The 19,126-nt window shown below is 36.2% G+C and overlaps 1 protein-coding gene and 1 non-coding gene across 2 annotated transcripts; both read right to left on the bottom strand.

The window, feature by feature from the left end:
- Positions 1 to 4,498: 4,498 nt before the first annotated feature.
- LOC104644290 (uncharacterized) lies at positions 4,499 to 15,673 on the bottom strand. Its single transcript, XR_011221073.1, has 3 exons — positions 15,161 to 15,673; positions 12,955 to 13,522; positions 4,499 to 5,302 (listed from the first exon to the last, which is right to left on the bottom strand). It is a non-coding gene; the product is annotated as an uncharacterized protein (transcript).
- A 1,413-nt stretch (positions 15,674 to 17,086) lies between these two features.
- On the bottom strand, positions 17,087 to 18,329 carry LOC101259190 (large ribosomal subunit protein bL34c). The gene is made up of 2 exons (XM_004229005.5): positions 17,989 to 18,329; positions 17,087 to 17,463 (listed from the first exon to the last, which is right to left on the bottom strand). Exons 1-2 carry the CDS (start codon positions 18,200 to 18,202, stop codon positions 17,207 to 17,209), a joined length of 471 nt encoding a protein of 156 aa, XP_004229053.1. The 5' UTR covers positions 18,203 to 18,329; the 3' UTR covers positions 17,087 to 17,206.
- Positions 18,330 to 19,126: the final 797 nt, after the last annotated feature.

Below are 19,126 nucleotides of genomic sequence, written 5' to 3'. Positions count from 1 at the left end.
CATACCAACACCTACTTAGACTATCCACAAGTCATCATAATTGAAGTAAAGATTAGGATCATAGAGACTTAATCAATCTCTTTCAATAGACAAGTTCATGGTTTTGCCATCAACTAACCAATTACATCTAACAATAGGTGTAGTAACATCAATCAATAGTAATAAACACAAGAACTAGGTCAATTGCATTATCACTATCCAATTAATATCAATTCATAACCTAGGGTTAAGGGGAATAGGGTTCATCATGAATTCTTCAAGAAATAGATTCAATACCAACAATACATTATCTTAGGCAGTCCATGAATTAATTAGAATAGATAAAACAAGTCTAATAATCAATTCATACTTCAATTCCCATCAATTTACAATCAAGACCCAAGATTTGGGGAATTGGGGAAAGGAACATGATCAATATAAAATTCAATAAATTAACATCACTTAACCAACAATATATACCTAATTAGACTTAAGTAATCAACAATTAATCAAGATCAATCATTAATTTGAAGTTTAGAAGAAAACTATTAGAATAGAAAAACCCTAGGAATTGGGGAATTTAGAAATAAACTTTGAGAATACCTCTTGGGTAAAGCAATCCCAAGAGTGAATAACCCATACCTTAATGAAGATTATTCCACGAAATTGAAGTGGAATCCTAGAGAAATTGGTCTTCTTCTTCCATCTTTCTTCTTCTTTTAATGGAGGATGGATAAGGAGAGAAACTAAAGAGAGGTGAGAGCTTTTGGATTTTGATGTGGGATTTGATTTGAGTGAGTAAATGTGAGGGAATACTGATTGGAAATAAATATATAGACCCCAAATTAAATACCCAAAAGACCCCTCACTTAAGTTGACCCTTTAATGAAGTCAAACTTCAAATCCAAATTTCAGATTTTCGTCGGGGAACAAGTCCGCGATGCGGAGCTGTTCCCGCATGATTTTTCAATTTAATTTTCTAGACAGTGAAGTCATCTTCCTGCCCACGACGCAGACTTGAGTTTTTCCCAAAATCCTCCCAAGTTTGCGACGCTGACTCACTCCCCCCATGTGTAATTTCTTGTTGCCTTAGGCAGCTTGCTTGGCCAAGTTCGGGGTCCCTTCATGGACCCCTAGGGAAACCCTTGGGGGTCGGACCTGGATGTTTTTACTCTATATACAAGTTTTTAACTATTTAAAGTTTTTTACAAGTTTTATACCTCATAAAAAAACCTCTAAACCTTCTTGAAACCTAAGGACGTTTCACTAGTTAAATTAGACTAGCTTCCGGACGTAATGGACGTTTCGTGATGTCTTGAATCCAAAACTTTCTAAATGGTTAATTAACATTATTTTAGGCTTTAAGAAAGTGCTACTAACCTTATATCAACATGTGAGGCACTAGCTAAGGTCATAGACTTTCGGAGTGTTACACTTCGCCAAGTCCTCATGGACTCTACCTTTGCATTTCAAAGGAGGCCATGAAGACCTCAAAATTATTTTATTGAGTAAGCCAGCCGTGTAATCCGAAGATAAATTCCAACTAATATTGGCGTATAGTATTTGAAGTCATACTAAGAATATACAACAATATACACTAAGTGTATATATTGTGTGTTGTGGAAGAATGGGGCACAAAAACACATCTCTTTATTTAAGATGTATTTTGTCATTTTGGGCCTAAGCCCTTGTCATTTTAATTGTTATTACTTTTTTAGGACAGGCGGAAGAATTGTGCCTAAGGCCCAAAGAAAAACATTTCTTTATGTTAGACAAAAACAGGTACACGTGATCTAAATGTCCGAAGACCTAAAACAAAAGAAGGCTCAAGTATTGTCCAGGCGGCCAGAAAACCAGACTTGGGCAGAAGTTTCTCTGTTATATTGTTTACTTGTCAATATTTTCTATTAATCTTGAGGTTTTAAAATTCAAATCTCCAAAAGACAGACATTTTGAATTAACTATATAACTAAAGTATTCATCGTTTACTTCACTTAAAAAATAATTTTGCAAAGTGTCCTACTTATATAATGTCTTAATCTTTTCCTTCCCCCTTCAGATGATCTTATCTTTCAAAATTATTCATTCTCTCAGTTGATTTAAGTCACCTTATTTTTAGTCAAATAGTTAATTATCGAATAACCACATATTAGTGGGCGTTTCAGGTTTTTTCAAACCCTTTCCAAAATGCTAATATGAACCCCCGAAACCTTCAAATATTTTCAATTGACATCTGCTTTCATCTTTTGAAAAAATTATTTTCTTAATTTTCCTTTTAAAATTTAGTGGCGACTCTTAACCGCCGTTTTCTCTTTTTAAATAAAACATCTCTCTCTAGAAATCTTGAAGAAGAAGGGATCAACTTAAGGTTTCTAGTCAAGTCTTCAATTCCTCCATTGAAGGAAAACTTTTGGCATTGAGGTATGATAGTTTTCATCTATGGAACCATTTCTTGCATGGAGTTTCCAAATTCTTCACTTTACTAAGTTAGAATTCCCCAATGATTTAGGATTTTCTTTCATGTCATGGGTTACTTCAAATATTTATTTATTTGATTGTTTTATGAATAATCAAGCATGCATTTATATAATTACATGATTTGATGATGAATTCCCATGAACCCATGTCCAACCCATGTTCTCTAGATATTGATGATTAAAAGAGGGGTTTGAACTATGAAAGGTGAATTATAGAATTATGCATATTCTTATGAAATTGATGTAAATGTTTTAAGGATGCTTTGAGAGTGTAGTATCATTGATGTTGTTGTTTTGTTGTTGAAAAAAATTCTCACATACACATGAAAGCATTACTATTAAAGGATTCTCTTAGATAAAAAGTGTTTTTAAGGTTGAAAGACGTTCTCACCTGAAATGAACCAATGTTAAGGAGTTATTCTAATGTTGAGGCAAGAGGCGATTACCCATGCTCTCTATTGAAAGACAAAAGGCGATTACTCATGCTCTCAATTGAAAGACAAGACGTAATTACACATGCTCTCTATTGAAAGACAAGAGGCAATTACACATGTTCTTTTAAAAGATAGAGGAATATAATCAAGAACTATTTCATGGAAGTTAAGCTTAGAACTGTCTGGACAAGTGGCGATCATCTGTGTCTCATAAACTATGAGCCAACATAGGATTGTCTAGACAGACATTAGCTAGTGGATCCAAATAAGCTAGAAATTCATGGTCCTTAACTTTGGCAAGTAGGACACCCCTTTTTCGGTGTGGAGACACCGGATTCCATGTTGATTGCTCCCATGATATTATATGTCGGTTAAGGATACTTCCCACAAGTAGGATATGATGAACTAAGGTTACTTCAAGGAAATATCTCATACATGTTTAAGATGATAACTATGTGCATTGAAAATGTTTTATGACTCATGTTTTCTAAATCTTTATCTCATGTTTTAGCTTGATCTTTGCATCTCATGAAGGGATCTCTTTTAAGTATGTTTTCAAATGTTAAATGCATGGCTATCATACTTGGTACATATTTTGTACTAACACATACTCTTGCCTACATTTCCTAAAATATTGGGTCCAACTTTACATATTCGCACTTCCATGACTAGGGATCTCACATAAAAGATTGAAGTGTTGGTGAGCCCTCATATTCTGAGGACCGAGACCGGTTTCCCTTTTGGTCTTTACTTTCAATTTTTCAGAACATGATGTACGATTGCGCCCTGATAAACTCCTATGTATTATATGGCTAGAGACGATGTTTATATTTTTGCTTTTCTCTATAAAACTCATATATGTTGGAACTGATCTGTTTTAATATCATGATTTCTATTATCTTGTCTATGTATGTAAGTGGCTTGTATGGGGCCTCTCGAGGTCCTATACAACATGTTACGTCTAGGGGATACCTTGGGTGATGACAATGGGAAAGAAATCTCTATAATTAGGAATTCTTCTAACCCTTGAAAGAAATATGTTTTATATCCGATAGTTGTCCACCCAAGTATTGAGAGAGGAAGTAAACTTGAAATTACTATAGAAGATAGTGAACCGTTGTTTAACTTGTGGAGTCACATGAAGGTCTAATTTGTGGATTCACTTGAAGGTATCTACTAAAAGTCCAACACTTTGAGAGGTAATTTTTGAATCAAATTTCATAAAGTTTATATGTTCTAGCATAAATGAATTGGTTCATGTAAGCAGTATGATAGTATGATTCTGATCCTTTGTGCATATAGTTTTTTAACATTCTCAAATTCAATTCATAAAATTAATTATTTGTCATTATTGCCATCAATGAACAAAATTAAGTAATAGATTATTTGCTTACAAAAAATGATCTTGCTCTGAAGAAGAGATGAATAAACACATACTTATACGGTATATTACTTGTACAGATCATTTCCACCATTAGGCATTTGTATCAGTTTGCACCCTGTTTAAAAATTGTTTCCGTCGCAGTACTTTAAGAACACAAACAAGTACTTAAGAAAACTTATTATACCTTTGGGATAATTTTGTAGTGGACAAAAAACGATTGTCAATTGGTTAGAATCTCGTGCTAATAACATGTTATGAAGCCATATAGTACAAACTTATTAGTAATACAAATTATTTCTCTTGAATGTGTGATTTTACTATGAAGAGAACCGATCTATAAATAGAGAAAAATTGACTTGGTTCCAAAGTTAGGATTCCAAGAATTCTCTAAAAGATAGACATTCTGTATATTTATAACATTATGGTAAAAATCATTCTAATAACTAAAAAGAATAGTTTCCTCGGAAAGGAACCTTAAAAAGGGTTATTGGGACCCTGTGGAAAATGTGATTAATATCAGAATGGAGACATCATCTGGTAAAACGTTCATTGAAGCCTTAAAGAACTTCTCCTTACCCACAACTCATACATAACCATATAAAAGGCATCAAAATGAATTGGGGAAACATGCCACTGGAAGTGTTCTCTTACCTTAAGAACATTGCTTTGCAATACTAAATACTCTTGTTGAGTTATGCCTCGAAGGATTTTCTTCAATAAAGGGATATCTAGTGTGGCAACAATGACTGAAAAATGTTTCCAATCTAATATGTCTGCAAATGGAAGATCATAATGGTTGGCAATGATCACAGGTACACACCCATAAAACATCGCATCAACAATGCGAGCAGTGTTAACTTCATAGCCTTTCACATGAAGGCAGAATTTGCTACCAAGAAGTTCTTCAGTATAAGATCTTTCGAGGCGACCAAAGTGCACAAAGATGTCGGAGTCATTTCCCCACCACTTTAGAAGCTTTTCACGTACAGGAGAATTTAGTGATCCAGCAAAAAAATCCCAGCTTTTTCCTGAAACCATCCAATAATATGAGTTTTTCTACATCAAGAATCTCCATCAACCCACAACATGGCTAACAAAGTTATGAATAATATATGCATGCAAAAGCTATGGTTGAAATTTGTTTTCATTAATCATTAGCATATTTTTCTTTTCCTGTTTTTCAGTTATGAATAGCAACTATAAATATAAATGTATGTCTCTGAGTTAGTAATAGAGTAATTTCCTTTGACAACATTGTTGTATTTTTTTCTCCTACGATAATTATCAAATTTGATCGGTAAGGATGAAATAAGAACAGTCCTTACAAACAGTCCATGCAAATCCTATTACTATCCGGATTAAGAAAATTTCAAAATAAACTTTCAGACGAGACAAAGTTAAGTTTTGGGGGTATTTTTTAAGCACAAAACTAAATAATCATAAAGAGAGATCGATACTAAAAATAGAATTTGCAAGTTAAAAAACAATAGAAACTGAGGGGCATTTTTTTTAATTGCAGTAGCTAAAGCAAAGAATGAAAGTTAAAATTTACTTTCAATTAGTGCAGATATTTTTTAGCATAATATGTTGCTTAAGTTTAGAATGAATCTACAGATTAAATTTATATTTCTATTAAATTGTTTTAGTTTTATTTGAATTTTGTTATGCAGATTTTCTACAAATTATATCTTTAACTTGGCTATTTAAGAAAACCTCCTATGCTTACAAAAATATTTTTAGTCACTCTTCAAACTAATTTGGTTGCACTATCTTTTAAAAAACCAACAGATTCTCTATGTAACGACCTGTTTAGTCGTCTTGAGCAGCAGATTTTATTTTTGGAAAAACAGGCTGAGGCGACGGACTCAACGAGGGCACGACGGACCGTCGCAGGGTCTCGTTTCCAAACACTTAGAAAATCTGAAATTGGGTACTGAAAATCGACTCTCTGAACTTCGTAACGGAGTGGCAGGACGGACCGTCACAGGTGTGACGGACCGTCACAGGCCATTCACCCAAAATCAAGTTTCTGAACTATGCGACGGACAGCAGGACGGACCGTCGCAGGCCCGACGGCCCGTCACAGGTTGCGCAATCCCAGTCCGGGTTGGATTTCTTGATACGTTTTAAGGGACGTTTTTGACTATTCTTGCCTTAATTATAAAGTTAGTGGGTTAATGTTAATAAGTCTAATTACTTGGGGGTTAAAAGAGGTAACCTTAAGTTAATTAGTGGGGCATTATTGTCATCTTTTATCCTTAATTATACACTAATTAGGGTAAAAGAAAGAGGGTTTGAAATAAGAAAATAGAAAGAACAAGAAGGGAGAGAGAGAAACGATCGAGAGAAGGGGAAAGCACCAAGCTCTGAGGATTAACTTGCTTGATTTCAATTCTTCGGTGGAGGTAGGTTATGGTTTTCATGCTATTCGTAGTAAACTCTTAATAGCGAACGATATGTGTTAGTAGTATTGTAAACCTTCTATATGCTTAATTGTATGCTTGCATGAATGATGTGATTATGTAATTGTGAATAAATAAGCATGATGAAGCTATTGAACCCCAAATCTTGAAAAGAAACCCTAATCTACTTTGTTAATGATGATGCCTTGGTATAAAAGAAGGTTTGATGAACGAAAGTGGTAAGATTAGGGGATCGAGTGCCACGTTCCGGTACCAGGATAGAATATGGATCGGGTGCCACGTTCCGATACCAGGATAGAATATGGATCGGGTGTCACGTTCCGACACCAGGATAGAATATGGATCGGGTGTCACGTTCCGACACCAGGATAGAATATGGATCGGGTGCCACGTTACGGTACCAGGATAGTATATGAGGATCGGAGTGTCACGTTCCGACACCAGGATAGAATATGGATCGGGTGCCACGTTCCGGTACCAGGATAGAATATGGATCGAGTGTCACGTTCCGACACCAGGATAGTATATTGAGGAGCGGAGTATCACGTACTGACACGAGGGGAATAAAGATAATGAATCTTGAAATATGTTAATATATCCAATCTAATGAACTAAATTCCCAAATGAGTATGATGAGGAGGTGTGAGTCCTCATTAACGTGCTTGGTGTTGTAACCAAGGGTTATGGTAACTGTAAATGCTGCATGCTAAGAATATTAGTTGATTTTATGATATTGCTTAATACATACTGTTTTCTATTTTGAGTTGGCCGATGATATCTACTCAGTACTTGTGTTTGTACTGACCCCCTACTTTTATGTTTTCTTCTTGTTTATTTGTGGAGTGCAACAAACATACCGTCATCTTCAACTCAACCACAATTCTAGCCAGTCTTCGTCACATCGGATCTTCAGGGTGAGCTAATGCTTCTAGCTTGGACTGGATCTTCTTCCTCATGTCTTGATGCCTTGAAGTTCCGGCATGGACTAGCTTTTACTTGTTTTAGCTTTTAGAATACTCTTAGTCTAGTAATTTGATCATAGATGTTCTTGTGATGATGACTTCCAGATTTTGGGAATAATAATAGTTACTGATTTTATTAATGAGTTTAAGTCTTCCGCATTACTTTATGTTGATATTACATTGAAATGTTAAGGTTTAGATTGGTTGGTTCGCTCACATAGGAGGGTAAGTGTGGGTGCCAGTCGCGGCCCGGATTTGGGTCGTGACACTCTAACAGTGCAGAGTGAATATTTTCATTGATAGTGCACAACAAACTTGACAAAGAAAGAAAATTTTGTTAAGATTTGGAATAGTTCCCCCCTGGCCCCCCTCTCTTTTTCGCTATGTACCCTCTTTTCACATAGTAGGGTTACATGTACACACTTCAAACAATATAAAGATGGGTGTAACAATATCAGACAACTACCAGCCGGGTTAAAGTGCTTGCTCATCTACCAGTTTTTCCCTCTCTGCACAAAAGAATGAGCATTGGCACACATACAAGGTCCAACTCAAGATGAATTGGTCAGAACATTCCTTGATGAAGGTTGTCAGGAGGAACATCTGGCATACATCAGACCAAATTGATTGATGACCTTTGTTGAATAGATCTCAAGCAAGGGGGAAAAAGGAGAAGCTAAGGAAATGTAAAGAAACCCCATGCTAATCACATCATCCATTAGTTGGCTGCCATCTTATATTGTAGGATTGATCCTTCTACATATGTTTCTTGGTATGCCTTTGGGTGCAAAAATGAAGGATATTGTTGTATGGCAAGGGGTGATTGAATAAATATGGACAAAGCAGTACAGATCCTTTAGAGGCAGGCTAACACATACTGACAATTTTCTCAATGGAATTCCCACTCATTATTTCCTTATTTCCCATGCTTTCAAAGGTTGAAAGTATTAGAAGAAATTTCCTACGAGAAGGGGGCCAAAACAAGAGAAAGCTCTATTTGGTGAAACAGGAAACTGATACAAGAGGCAAAAAAACTGGGGGATTGAGAATCAAGAATTTGAAGATGCAGCACAATAGTTTTATTAAAATGGCATTAGAGGTTTAATGACAGAACAAATAACTTACAGGAAAATACTATTACTCTTAAATATGGTAAAGGAGATGAATTGTGCACCAACAATGTTAAAAGTGTTGATGGCTTCTGCTAGGAAATACATTGTGGGCCTCTGTGATGAAATTTTTGTAATGATCGTCTAGGTCATTTCCTCTTTTTGTGTTATTTTAGGCATTTAGAACTTTCCTAGAGCAGCCCCTAGTCATTTTTTATACATGAGACTCACAGTTTTGTCACTTGGTGGTTCGTTTCGTTTTGTGCGAGTTTTCGTGTTTTGGAGCTTTGAAACTTGTACTGCAGACTTCGGTCCAAAATTCAAGTCGGCAGCCTCAGAATGCAACTATGATGGTTCTGCTAACTACGAAATATCAAGTTTGGTCTAGGACCTTTGGTGCGGATCTTAGGGCTTTTGGTGTGAGATCCACTTTTTGTTGAGACAACCTCCATCAGAAGTCATTTAAGTGGTCTGTTTTAAAAGAGCATTCTCGAAAAATCTAATCAAATGTGCAAATTGGTGAAGTTTATGTCTTGGTCTCTAGAGCTGTGATTGAGCTTGTTTTCATCTCATTAGGTCAGGAATTAATGGAGCTACGTGTTGGAACCATGAGACTGGGGGAATCGGATTAGAGGTAAATGCTTGTCTTGGAAACCCTTCTTTCTCTCTTTAATGGTGATTTTGTGATAGCTTAACTGTATGAACCGTTTAGCTTGTTTAGAAGCTCAAACTGTGACCATTTTTGGGGCACAACTTCCTTGAGCAGATTGGGATGAATTGACAAAGTCAATTTTGGGATTCCCGGTGTGGGTCCCACAATGCCATTTCGACTTTTTTTGGGCCCATCTCCAATTATTGCGATTTGGGTGTCAAAACATCTCTATTGACGTTATGATCACTTATTTGATAGCATGGCAGCAAATGGAGGTGGTTCAGAAGGGTAAAGCTTTGTTTTAGTGGATTTGAAGTGTGCACGGTCAACTTTGAGACCGGTCTTTTGATTGAGCTTGTGTTAGTAATTGATTAGCTAGCTTTGGGTGGGGTGTCTAGCTTGTATCATATTAAAGTGATAGACCGCATGCCTTAGCCTTAGCCTTATTTTCGGATAGTTTCGGAAATTGAGCATGCCTACTTGGTTGCGTGGATGGTATCGTGTGTTGTGGTATCTTTAGTGTTGGTTGTATTGATTGGTAGCTTGTTCTTGGTTAGCCTAGATGTAGGCTAGTGATTTCCTTAGACTTGCGATTTGGAACCGTTTTGCTATAGAAATTCTCTAACGTCACTTCGTACAACTTAACTCTCTGTAGACCGATATAACACACTTGGGTATGATATTATGAATCCTTCTCTAGACCACAACTCAAATCTTGTAATTGTTCATCCATAACTTCTCTTATGTTTCGACCCTGATTTGTTCTTTGGCGATTTCTGGCCTTGTTGGTTGTGTTGGGTTAGGTCTGGGACTCGAGCTAGAGTGGGTTCCCGTTGACTCTGAAGATGGTTTTGCTCTATGGTATCTTCCTATATTGAGAAGAGCGTATGATTGGGAGACATTCAGAGTCTACTAGCCGCAGTTTGAGGTTCATGCGCTGTGATGCGCATAATTCATAGATGCGGTTTGAGGTTCATGTGCATGTCTATTAGTCATGGTTCGAGGTCTGGGCGTATTTCTATTAGCCACAATTTAAGTATGGGTATCAATTCTATTAGTCGAGATCTAGCCATGACTTGGTGATTCTATTAGGTTCTTTGGGATGCCTTCACCGTGGTTTGAGTCCAAGGATGACCATTTCAGTTCTAGAATACACTAGACTTAGTTAGTGTCACCTTTAGCTCTTTGTGTTCTCATCTTAGTTGCGCGGACTCTTCACTTTTGATGTTGCACCCGTCACGGATTCTTAAAAAACACACTACTTTAGCGAATCCGACACGCACCCGTTGGCATTTTTGAAGAGTCTGAGCAACATAGGTACTCATCGGGTTTATGGGGTATGTTTGAGTTATTTAATTTCGAATTACGTACGAGTGTACCTTCTGGGCTTATCAGGGTCAGTTAGGTTATAGCAAATTGTTTTACTTTACCATATGGTCCTTGTTCTAGATCGTGGGCTATATAGTTAGGATTTTCGTTATCGCTTCGTTCTTGTGACCTCTAGTTGCTATTACTTTCTCGCTTTCATATTGTTTTTACTTTCTCAGCTCAGTTGGCCTATGATGCTACTGTACATGTTATTTTGCTACTCATGCTACACTTTGCATCTGTTTTCTTGATGCCGATCCGAGCACTAGCTATCAATGGTGATTCGAGCCTTCTTGGAGCCTGTTTTCAGAGATAGAAGGTGAGATGATGGAGTCCTAGTTCGACCAATCTCCATCTATATATAGTTTTTGACTAGTCTTTTGTATTCAAGACAAAAATGTACTTTTTGGTCCACTTTTGGGACTAGTACTCTTATAGTAGATTCGTACTTTCGTTCCCAGGTCGTGGGATTGGATCTTGTATTTTGGCCGTTGTATAGATTGTTGTTGTTCTCTTTTCCATTGTGTTTCCTTTAAATTATTTTACTTTTCCAGTTGGTTGTTGGTTCTGCCCAATATGCATGTTACTGGTTGTTCCGGGATATGGATTGGCTTACTGACCGATGGGTTATGATAGGTGCCATAGTGACTTGAAGCTCCGTGTCGTGACAATTTTGACAATATAAACCTGAAAGTTGGCAATAAAAGAAGGTAAAATTGTGGACACATAGGTGGCTTGACGACATTCCTTTAGAAGAGCAATTTCCAGATTTGCTTTTGAGATTTGTTTATAAAGGAACTAAAGTGGCAGAATGTTTTTCGTTTTGGGGACGGGACCTTCATTTGAGAAGAAAATCATTTGATTGGGAAATTGATAGTACTAATCCAGATGAAGACAAAGGTCCAGTATTGTGGCTAAAGCAGGGTGACAAAAATATAATTTTCCATGGAATGGCAAATGCTCAAAGATTATTTGATAATATAAACAAGCTGAAAGTAAATGGAGAAATGACAGATCCAGAGTGTATTAAAGGTGATATATTAGATTTCTACAAGATCTTATATGCTGAAACTGATGTTTGGAGACCTGATTTCACATATGAAAACATTCCAAGAATCAGTTGAAGAAGAAGAACGTCTACAAAGACCTTTCGAGAATGAGGTTTTGGCTAGTATCAAGCTTTGTGCTATTGACAAGCACCAGGTTCATATGGTTATACAATCAACTTATTAGAAAAAAAAAAGAAAAAAATTCAGTCAAATATACTTAAACTTACCTTAAATTGTTCCACTATGTTGGATAACCTCACAGGCTCAGCAAACTACCCAAGACCAAGTAACATGTGGGGATAGTTATTATACTTGATGGCGCAAATATCTCTTTAGGTTCTGGTGTGATGTCCACATCTAACAATTTTCTTAAATACGTAACAGTGATATATGTACTAATATGGGGACACCAAGGGGATGACAATCCTCCACAAAAGCCAAATGACCAAAAGGAATAACTGAGAAGACCAAAACATAGACCATATTAAGCCATGAAAATGGAACTAAGAAAAAAGGTTATAACAATAAAAATGTCTAACTGAAAATTGGATTTGATTGCTTTGAAGTTCTATGAACAGATTTTGGCACAAGACAAGTCAGTCTGCAGGCTTGGGCAACTGCATCTAGTAGAGTTGACTTAACACCAAGCAAATCTCTTTCCTAGTCTAGGACTTATAGCTTTTGAAATGGAATTACTCCTGCAACTCCCCTAGCTACACATCGACCCTCACCCAGATCCAAAACCCTTGGAGCAAAGTCCCTTGTAGAAGGGCTCCCACTTCAATTTAACCTCCATCCCTATCATCAAGGGAAGATGATTGGTTATCTCTTGAAGGAATTCAAACCCTCACAGACAGGTGTAAAATCTAATAAGGTTTAACATGCCCGACACCAGAAAGAATGGCATATGATGAATGTCAATAAAAAGCTTCCCATAGTTGGGGATACGATGAATCCCAGTAAAAGTTTTCCAAGATTATATGACAAAATAAACAAAGGTATCTTGTAAGATTTCATGTAGTTTTTAATAAATGATTTTGATATTAACCTCAGGTAAGTAGTTCCAATCTGAAACACAAGCATGAAATAAGTAAATAACTAGAAAGACTCAACTGACCTTTTATAAGGTGCAAAATTTGGGTTACCACCTGGCCTTGGCCAAATCTGTGGCAATGATGCATCTTTATGTGGAATATATGCTGATACGAAATAACTTGAAGTACACACAACTTGGATCGTGTTGATCTTAACATCAACTACTTTCTCCATGGCAAAACGACCAATAGAATGACAGGCAACATAGAAATGGTCAGCCCCATTGGTTAGGTTCCACTAAGGGTACTCATGACTAATATTGAAGATGTAGCTTTTTATGAAGTCTTTAATACCATTGATCCCCACTCGTGGATCATGTCGCAATCGTGCAATTGAGAAAGGTAGAAAGAAGAGATCGGCATTGGAAGGATCCCTTGTAATAAAATGGCTCATCTTGAGAACTTTCTTGAAGTAACTTTCACTTGCATAGTTTCCACCTGGCTCAAAATCAACAGCCAAGAGTACATTGGAAAAGGGATCATCCTTTAGGTGAGGATAAACATATATCTTCAAGCTCCTATTCATTTCTTCATAGTTATCCACAAAGGCATCTCTGTCATGGAATACGTCATTGTCATTCACATGGTTTCCTGAAACTTAAAGCCAATCATTTCTAGATACAGCAAATAAGCGACAAATCTCAGACAATACAGTAATCGGGACTGACAAACCCTGCCAAAATGCCAATCAGGACAGAATATTGTCGGGCTGAAGGCAATTACAATTGCAGCAGATACTATAGCATTCATAGATTATAATTATTTCAGAATATACTATCTACTCGTCAATCTTAAGAAAAGAAATGGTAGTTATCAATATGGCAAAGAGATACAACTTAAAGAAGGCCAAAAGGACATGGTTGGACTCCACAATTGCATTACACTACAATCTATTTAGTTTTTCAAATGTAAACTGGGTCAAATATACTGGTTTTTCCATGTTAGTATAACTTATAAATAGGCCAACCAGTGGATAACTGAACAAAAATAGACTGGAATACCTATCTACAGGCCGTGCTTAATCAACATAATAAGACAGAACACAACAAGAAAATGTTACATTGTCATCTTGTTTACTTATCCTTTTCTGTAAGTCACTACAATAGCGGGTAAGTTCTTAAAAGGTCTCCTTTGCACAGTCCCAGAGAAAACTCAAAAAAAACTAATGCAACCCTCAAGGCGATAGTAGTTTGTAAGACATGTCTCCCAGATAGAAAGGTTTCTGTATAACATTTAAACATGGTAAAGTGAGAAAAAGATTGCACTTCAGGTGTGAGGAAGTATAAAAATATTAACCCACACAGTGGCTCTAGCAAACTGGGAATTCCTGTGAAGACATTTCACAACAGACATTGGGTGCCAAAGGTTTTATTTATTTACATATACACATATAAACAAATATAATTGTGATATTAGGTGGCTTAAATAATCAAAACTGGGATTCCTTAGACATCTAAGTGAGAATATAGTTGTGATGCTAAATGTTTCTAACAGTTGCTTAAAGAGAGCCCTAAGTTGTGCTGATGAATAACTACATTGTGAGTTTAGAGGACCCACAAGGGGGTTATGTTTTTATGTGCCATCTATTACAGAAAATAATTGCACTCATCTGAAATTATACAGAAAAAGAACAAAATATGAGAGGACAGGCAGTTCCGATGACAGAAGGCACCTTAAAACAGTGGCCCAATTTTTCCTGCTTCACAAGATTTTCCTAACGTTCCAAAAATAACGTAATTACTTAAGATTCAGCTTAGTATAGTCATACTCAAAGTTTGAGGTGAAAAAGGAAAACAAAGAGAGAAGTGAAATCTTGCATACCATTTGGAGTTCTATTTTATTTTCCTTTTCGATTTTTACGTTATGTCAATCAAGGGTCTAAGTCCAACAATGTGTCCTGAGAATATCCTTGTATGCATGGTTACAGAACATTGTCATCTTCTATTATTGGAAATCATTTCTGTCAACCCCATTTATCTGTAATTTCATATTCTGCTAATTGATTTCCTTAGCTTCTTATAAGCAGTTGAAGATGCAAATCAATCAATACATCAACAATCTACTGAAATAGCTCATAATACATCTATCTATCCAGTCAAATGAAGAAGTTGGAAACAATCTTTAAGCATAATATCAAACCCCAAATATTTTGAATTAAAAGGTAGAAAATTAGTGCAGAATAGGTTACACCCAGAACGAGAGTAAATTATTTTAGTGGGGTGGTCATACCATTGAATTGCACATGCGTATGTGTCTGAATAGTTGGATTTGCAACAAATGAATTGTTGAGGGTAGAGTTGAATGTGAGATGGATTCGGTGGGAGTGGATAAAGAAATTGGAAGTGAAGGAAACGTAGAATAGAATGAAGAGACAACTCACAACACCTAAGCCTGCCGGTATCAATATGAACATCACTCCCGACGCCATTGGAGCTGCTTCTTGCTTCTTCTGCCTCCCTCACTGCACATCACAAAATGTAGGTGGAACCATTAATGGGGGTACAACCATTTAGCCATTTTGTACAACAACATTTTGGAATTCTTCATTACATTCTTTCTCAGGCTAAAAATACAAAAGAATCACCTATGTTATTAACAATACATCCAAATGGACGTTAAATATTATTTTTTAACGTTTTCTCATCAAACCACAAGTCATAATAGGAAAAATAATACTCCATAATCAGTTCTTAATAAAATTGATAAAATACTCTAGCTAGATTTACTTCTTTAATTTTGTTTTTTTTTCAAAAAGTAAAATAAGAATTTAGATTAGACCTAAAACTTCTAGGAAATAATGCATTTTGGCCATATCTAAAAAGTAGTGATAAATAAAGTAAAAGGCCATTATTATTAAAGTATTTTGTCGTTTTGTATCGGCCAAATAATATAAGGCCAAGTGTAAAGCATGTCGTTCATTTTCTATTGGCTAAGTTTGTAAAATTGTTGTATAAATAGAAGGCTTCCCGTCATAATAAGATCATCATCTTTTCTCCACTGTAATTTTCTCTCTCTCTTCTCACGATTCCGCTTCCACCCCCAAAATTGTTATCACTTATTTTCCTAAAAGGTTAAAACACAATTTTTAGAAAAAATTCATTTGAAACATTTTCACTCCTATCAAAGACACCCTTTGACTTTCTAACTTGTGGTAAACAAAAACGAATATATAATATTAGATTGGGTTAGAAAAATGTTGCTCCCATTATCGTTTTTCTTTATTTTTCATACTAAGGCTATGTAGAAGTGAGCTTATGATATTTGCAGATTTAGTCATTTAGTTGATTTAGAGAAATGCATATTAGAGCAATTAAAAGCTCATGAGTCATGTCAGAGTTTGAATCCTATAAATAGAAGTACTTCCAAGTGTAAATAACGCTTTATTTGTTTCATATAGTGAAAACAAGATAAGAATTGTGATTTGCCTTTGATGGAACAAAAAGGATTGATATGGGAAAAAAAATTCACTAATGCTGGATATCTGATCTGAACACCAAAGTCTACTAAATAAAGTGAATATTTCGCTCATACAAACTTCTCATGCATTAGGATAGTATGCTTCTTATACCTACGTCCGGCATTACCAAATTGATGAGAAATAGAATATTACATATATTGTCTTTTCCGAGCTACTAATTTATAGAAAAAAACCATAGACAGGTCGGTTTCTGGTTCGGTTGGGGCACATTTCTAAATTGTATTTCAACTTACACATGCCAACAGCCGGATGATCCTGCAGCATACTAGTAAAATCCTCAGTTACGAAGCAAAATTTAGTAACACAAATGCAATTCTGAAATTTCCAAATAACTGCAGTTACAATCCAAGCTCACCCAACATGTGAAGAATGATTTGTGAGAACAATATAGCACCCTTACATAAGGGCCTTGTTCGATCGATGTCCATAAAACACCTCAACATGTCAGTCTCATATTCCCCTCTTTGGTGGAGCAACTTTCTTATAATACTTTCTCCAATGACAAATGGAAAACAAAAGAAAACATTAGACCTCTGAAAAAGCCCTATGATGAATCAGACAAATGAAAACCTGCTGAGTCTACAAATTTCTCAGGGTCGATTTGTTGACCAGACTCATGAACAAGATCAGAAGGAGAAAGCAAAAACCAATCAATGAAAGAGTGGACAATACAAAAATATGGAAACTAGTAAATTAGTTCTTTAAATAAAACAGATGAAAATTACAGCAGCCCAAAATTCTGAAAAAGATAGTTAACATATTACCAACAAAAATCAGTTGCAAGAAAACAATAAACATTAAGCTCGTTTTCCAGTTCTAGGTGAAGACTTTGGGCAGAGATCCCATCGGCCTTTTGCACGTCTTCGCTGGATAGTTGCTCTGCCACTGGTGGTGCTCATACGCTTGCGAAAACCATGTGTTCGAGCCAACGACTTCCTCGACCTATTCCTCTTAGTCTGACAAAGAGCATACTTCTTTGCCTGCACCACCAGGCCACGCCTTTTAGTGGTGCTCACTCCAATGTTGGAATTGAAGCCAATGCCAAATGATGAACCTACACCACATATTAAACCATTAGCTCGCTACTATTCATCATGCCAATTTAATATGAAATTGATCATATGTCTTTTGGACCTTAAAGGTCTCCTCTTTGTTGAAACTTTTTTGGTTCAATTGTTTTATAATCTAGCTTTAACCAATGGATTTTGACTATAAAATCAGAAATACGATTCACTTTTTTTCAATAGCACAGCAATGTCAGACCACAAATAGACACTACAAATTTGTGTTATATGGAATACTAAACATCAGAATGAAGAATTGCAACCTACTCTTGTCTCCCCCTTGTACCTTCAAAGAGTGTATATAATTTAACAGGACTCAAGATACACACAAGCGAATAATTGCCTATTAAGGAGTTCTCAAAAGAAGCAATTCAAATGAAAATACTACCTGCCTAAAACAGGAATCAATAAACAACCCCACATTACCAATTCAAATAACAACTGAAATCTCTAATTCACATTTTCAATTTCCACATCAAAATTGAAAAGGAAGATAGAGAATTTATGGAACTTACCAGAAAAGGATGTTGAAGAAGATAATGTAGAGAGTGCAGAGGAAGGAAGAAAAGAGCAGTGAAGCAACCCAGAATGAGTAGAGGCATTAGCAGCCATTTTCAAAGAAACAGAAGTAGTCGTTGTTGAAGAACCAGTACGTAGAGAAAGCGAAGCGGATGGTCTGTGGTTTCCTATTCCTGAACATACCCAACTTCCCATTGACAAAGAAGCCATTTTTTCTCTCTTTCAAAACTCTCCCTCTTACTCTTCTGTCTATCTATAAGAGGTTTTGATGCCTTATCTGCAATCCAAGGGACTCTTTAGGTAATCCGAAAAGATAAACGGGTTAAAGATGGATTTAGAGAGGGTTTGACACAGTAAAACACTTTTATTTAAAGTGGAAAGGGTAAAAATATTTTTCAATTTTATTTATTGATTTACTATGTCTTTTACCTTAAAAGGAAATTATTTTTACTCTTGTCGTTACTAATTTTCATCATTTATGCCCCTCAATTGGATGAAAATTCCAAATTTACTAAAATTATCCAATTTCATCATTTTGACCCAAATTCAAGAGCCTTTTGGGGAAAGAGATCCCAAGAGTGTAGATCTTTCATACCTTAGGATTACTTAGTGTTTGATGGATAAAATTTGAAGTATTTAAGTCCTACTCAAGCTTTGAATTGTTCTTCAATGGGGTCTTGCAATAGAGAGAGAAAGAAGAGAGAAGTTGGAGAGGATTTGAGTTTGGGAATTGTGGGGTGTTAGGTTAGTTTAATGAGGCTTAGGTATTATATAGTCCTTCAACTAACTTAATTAACCACCCCCTAACCCTTAATTAATTAACTAACTAACTAACTGATCAAATCCCCAACTTAAAAACTTGACAGCAAAACAAACCCAGTCGACGACTCCTCGACCTATGCCTTGTAGTCCCATCAACGGCCCCGTGCTGCTGGTCGTTGTTTGGGACAGAGACTTGATTTTTGGAGCATCCAGGCCAATTGAATAAGTGTCAACCTATGAGGCCATCTACGGAGCGTCGATCAAACGACGACTCCTCGCTTGGCTCGTGGTTGTACACTGTCAATTGACAACTTTTGGGTCCAAATGGAAGGGTCCTCCTCAAGGACCCCTAGGGTGGCCCTTGGGGAGTCG

Source organism: Solanum lycopersicum, chromosome 1 (genome assembly GCF_036512215.1).
Source record: "Solanum lycopersicum chromosome 1, SLM_r2.1".
In the NCBI taxonomy this organism is placed as follows: Eukaryota; Viridiplantae; Streptophyta; class Magnoliopsida; order Solanales; family Solanaceae; genus Solanum; species Solanum lycopersicum.
Note: the sequence above shows the minus strand (reverse complement) of the source record. Positions and strands in the feature narration are given on the sequence as shown.

What these genes read in the sequence shown, in the direction of transcription:
- LOC101259190 (XM_004229005.5), bottom strand. Translation starts at nt 18,202, where the DNA reads ATGGCTTCTTTGTCAATGGGAAGTTGGGTATGTTCAGGAATAGGAAAC. An exon ending in TTCTTCAACATCCTTTTCTG is followed by an intron (nt 17,464 to 17,988) that starts GTAAGTTCCATA and finishes TATGTGGTGTAG; the next exon opens with GTTCATCATTTGGCATTGGC.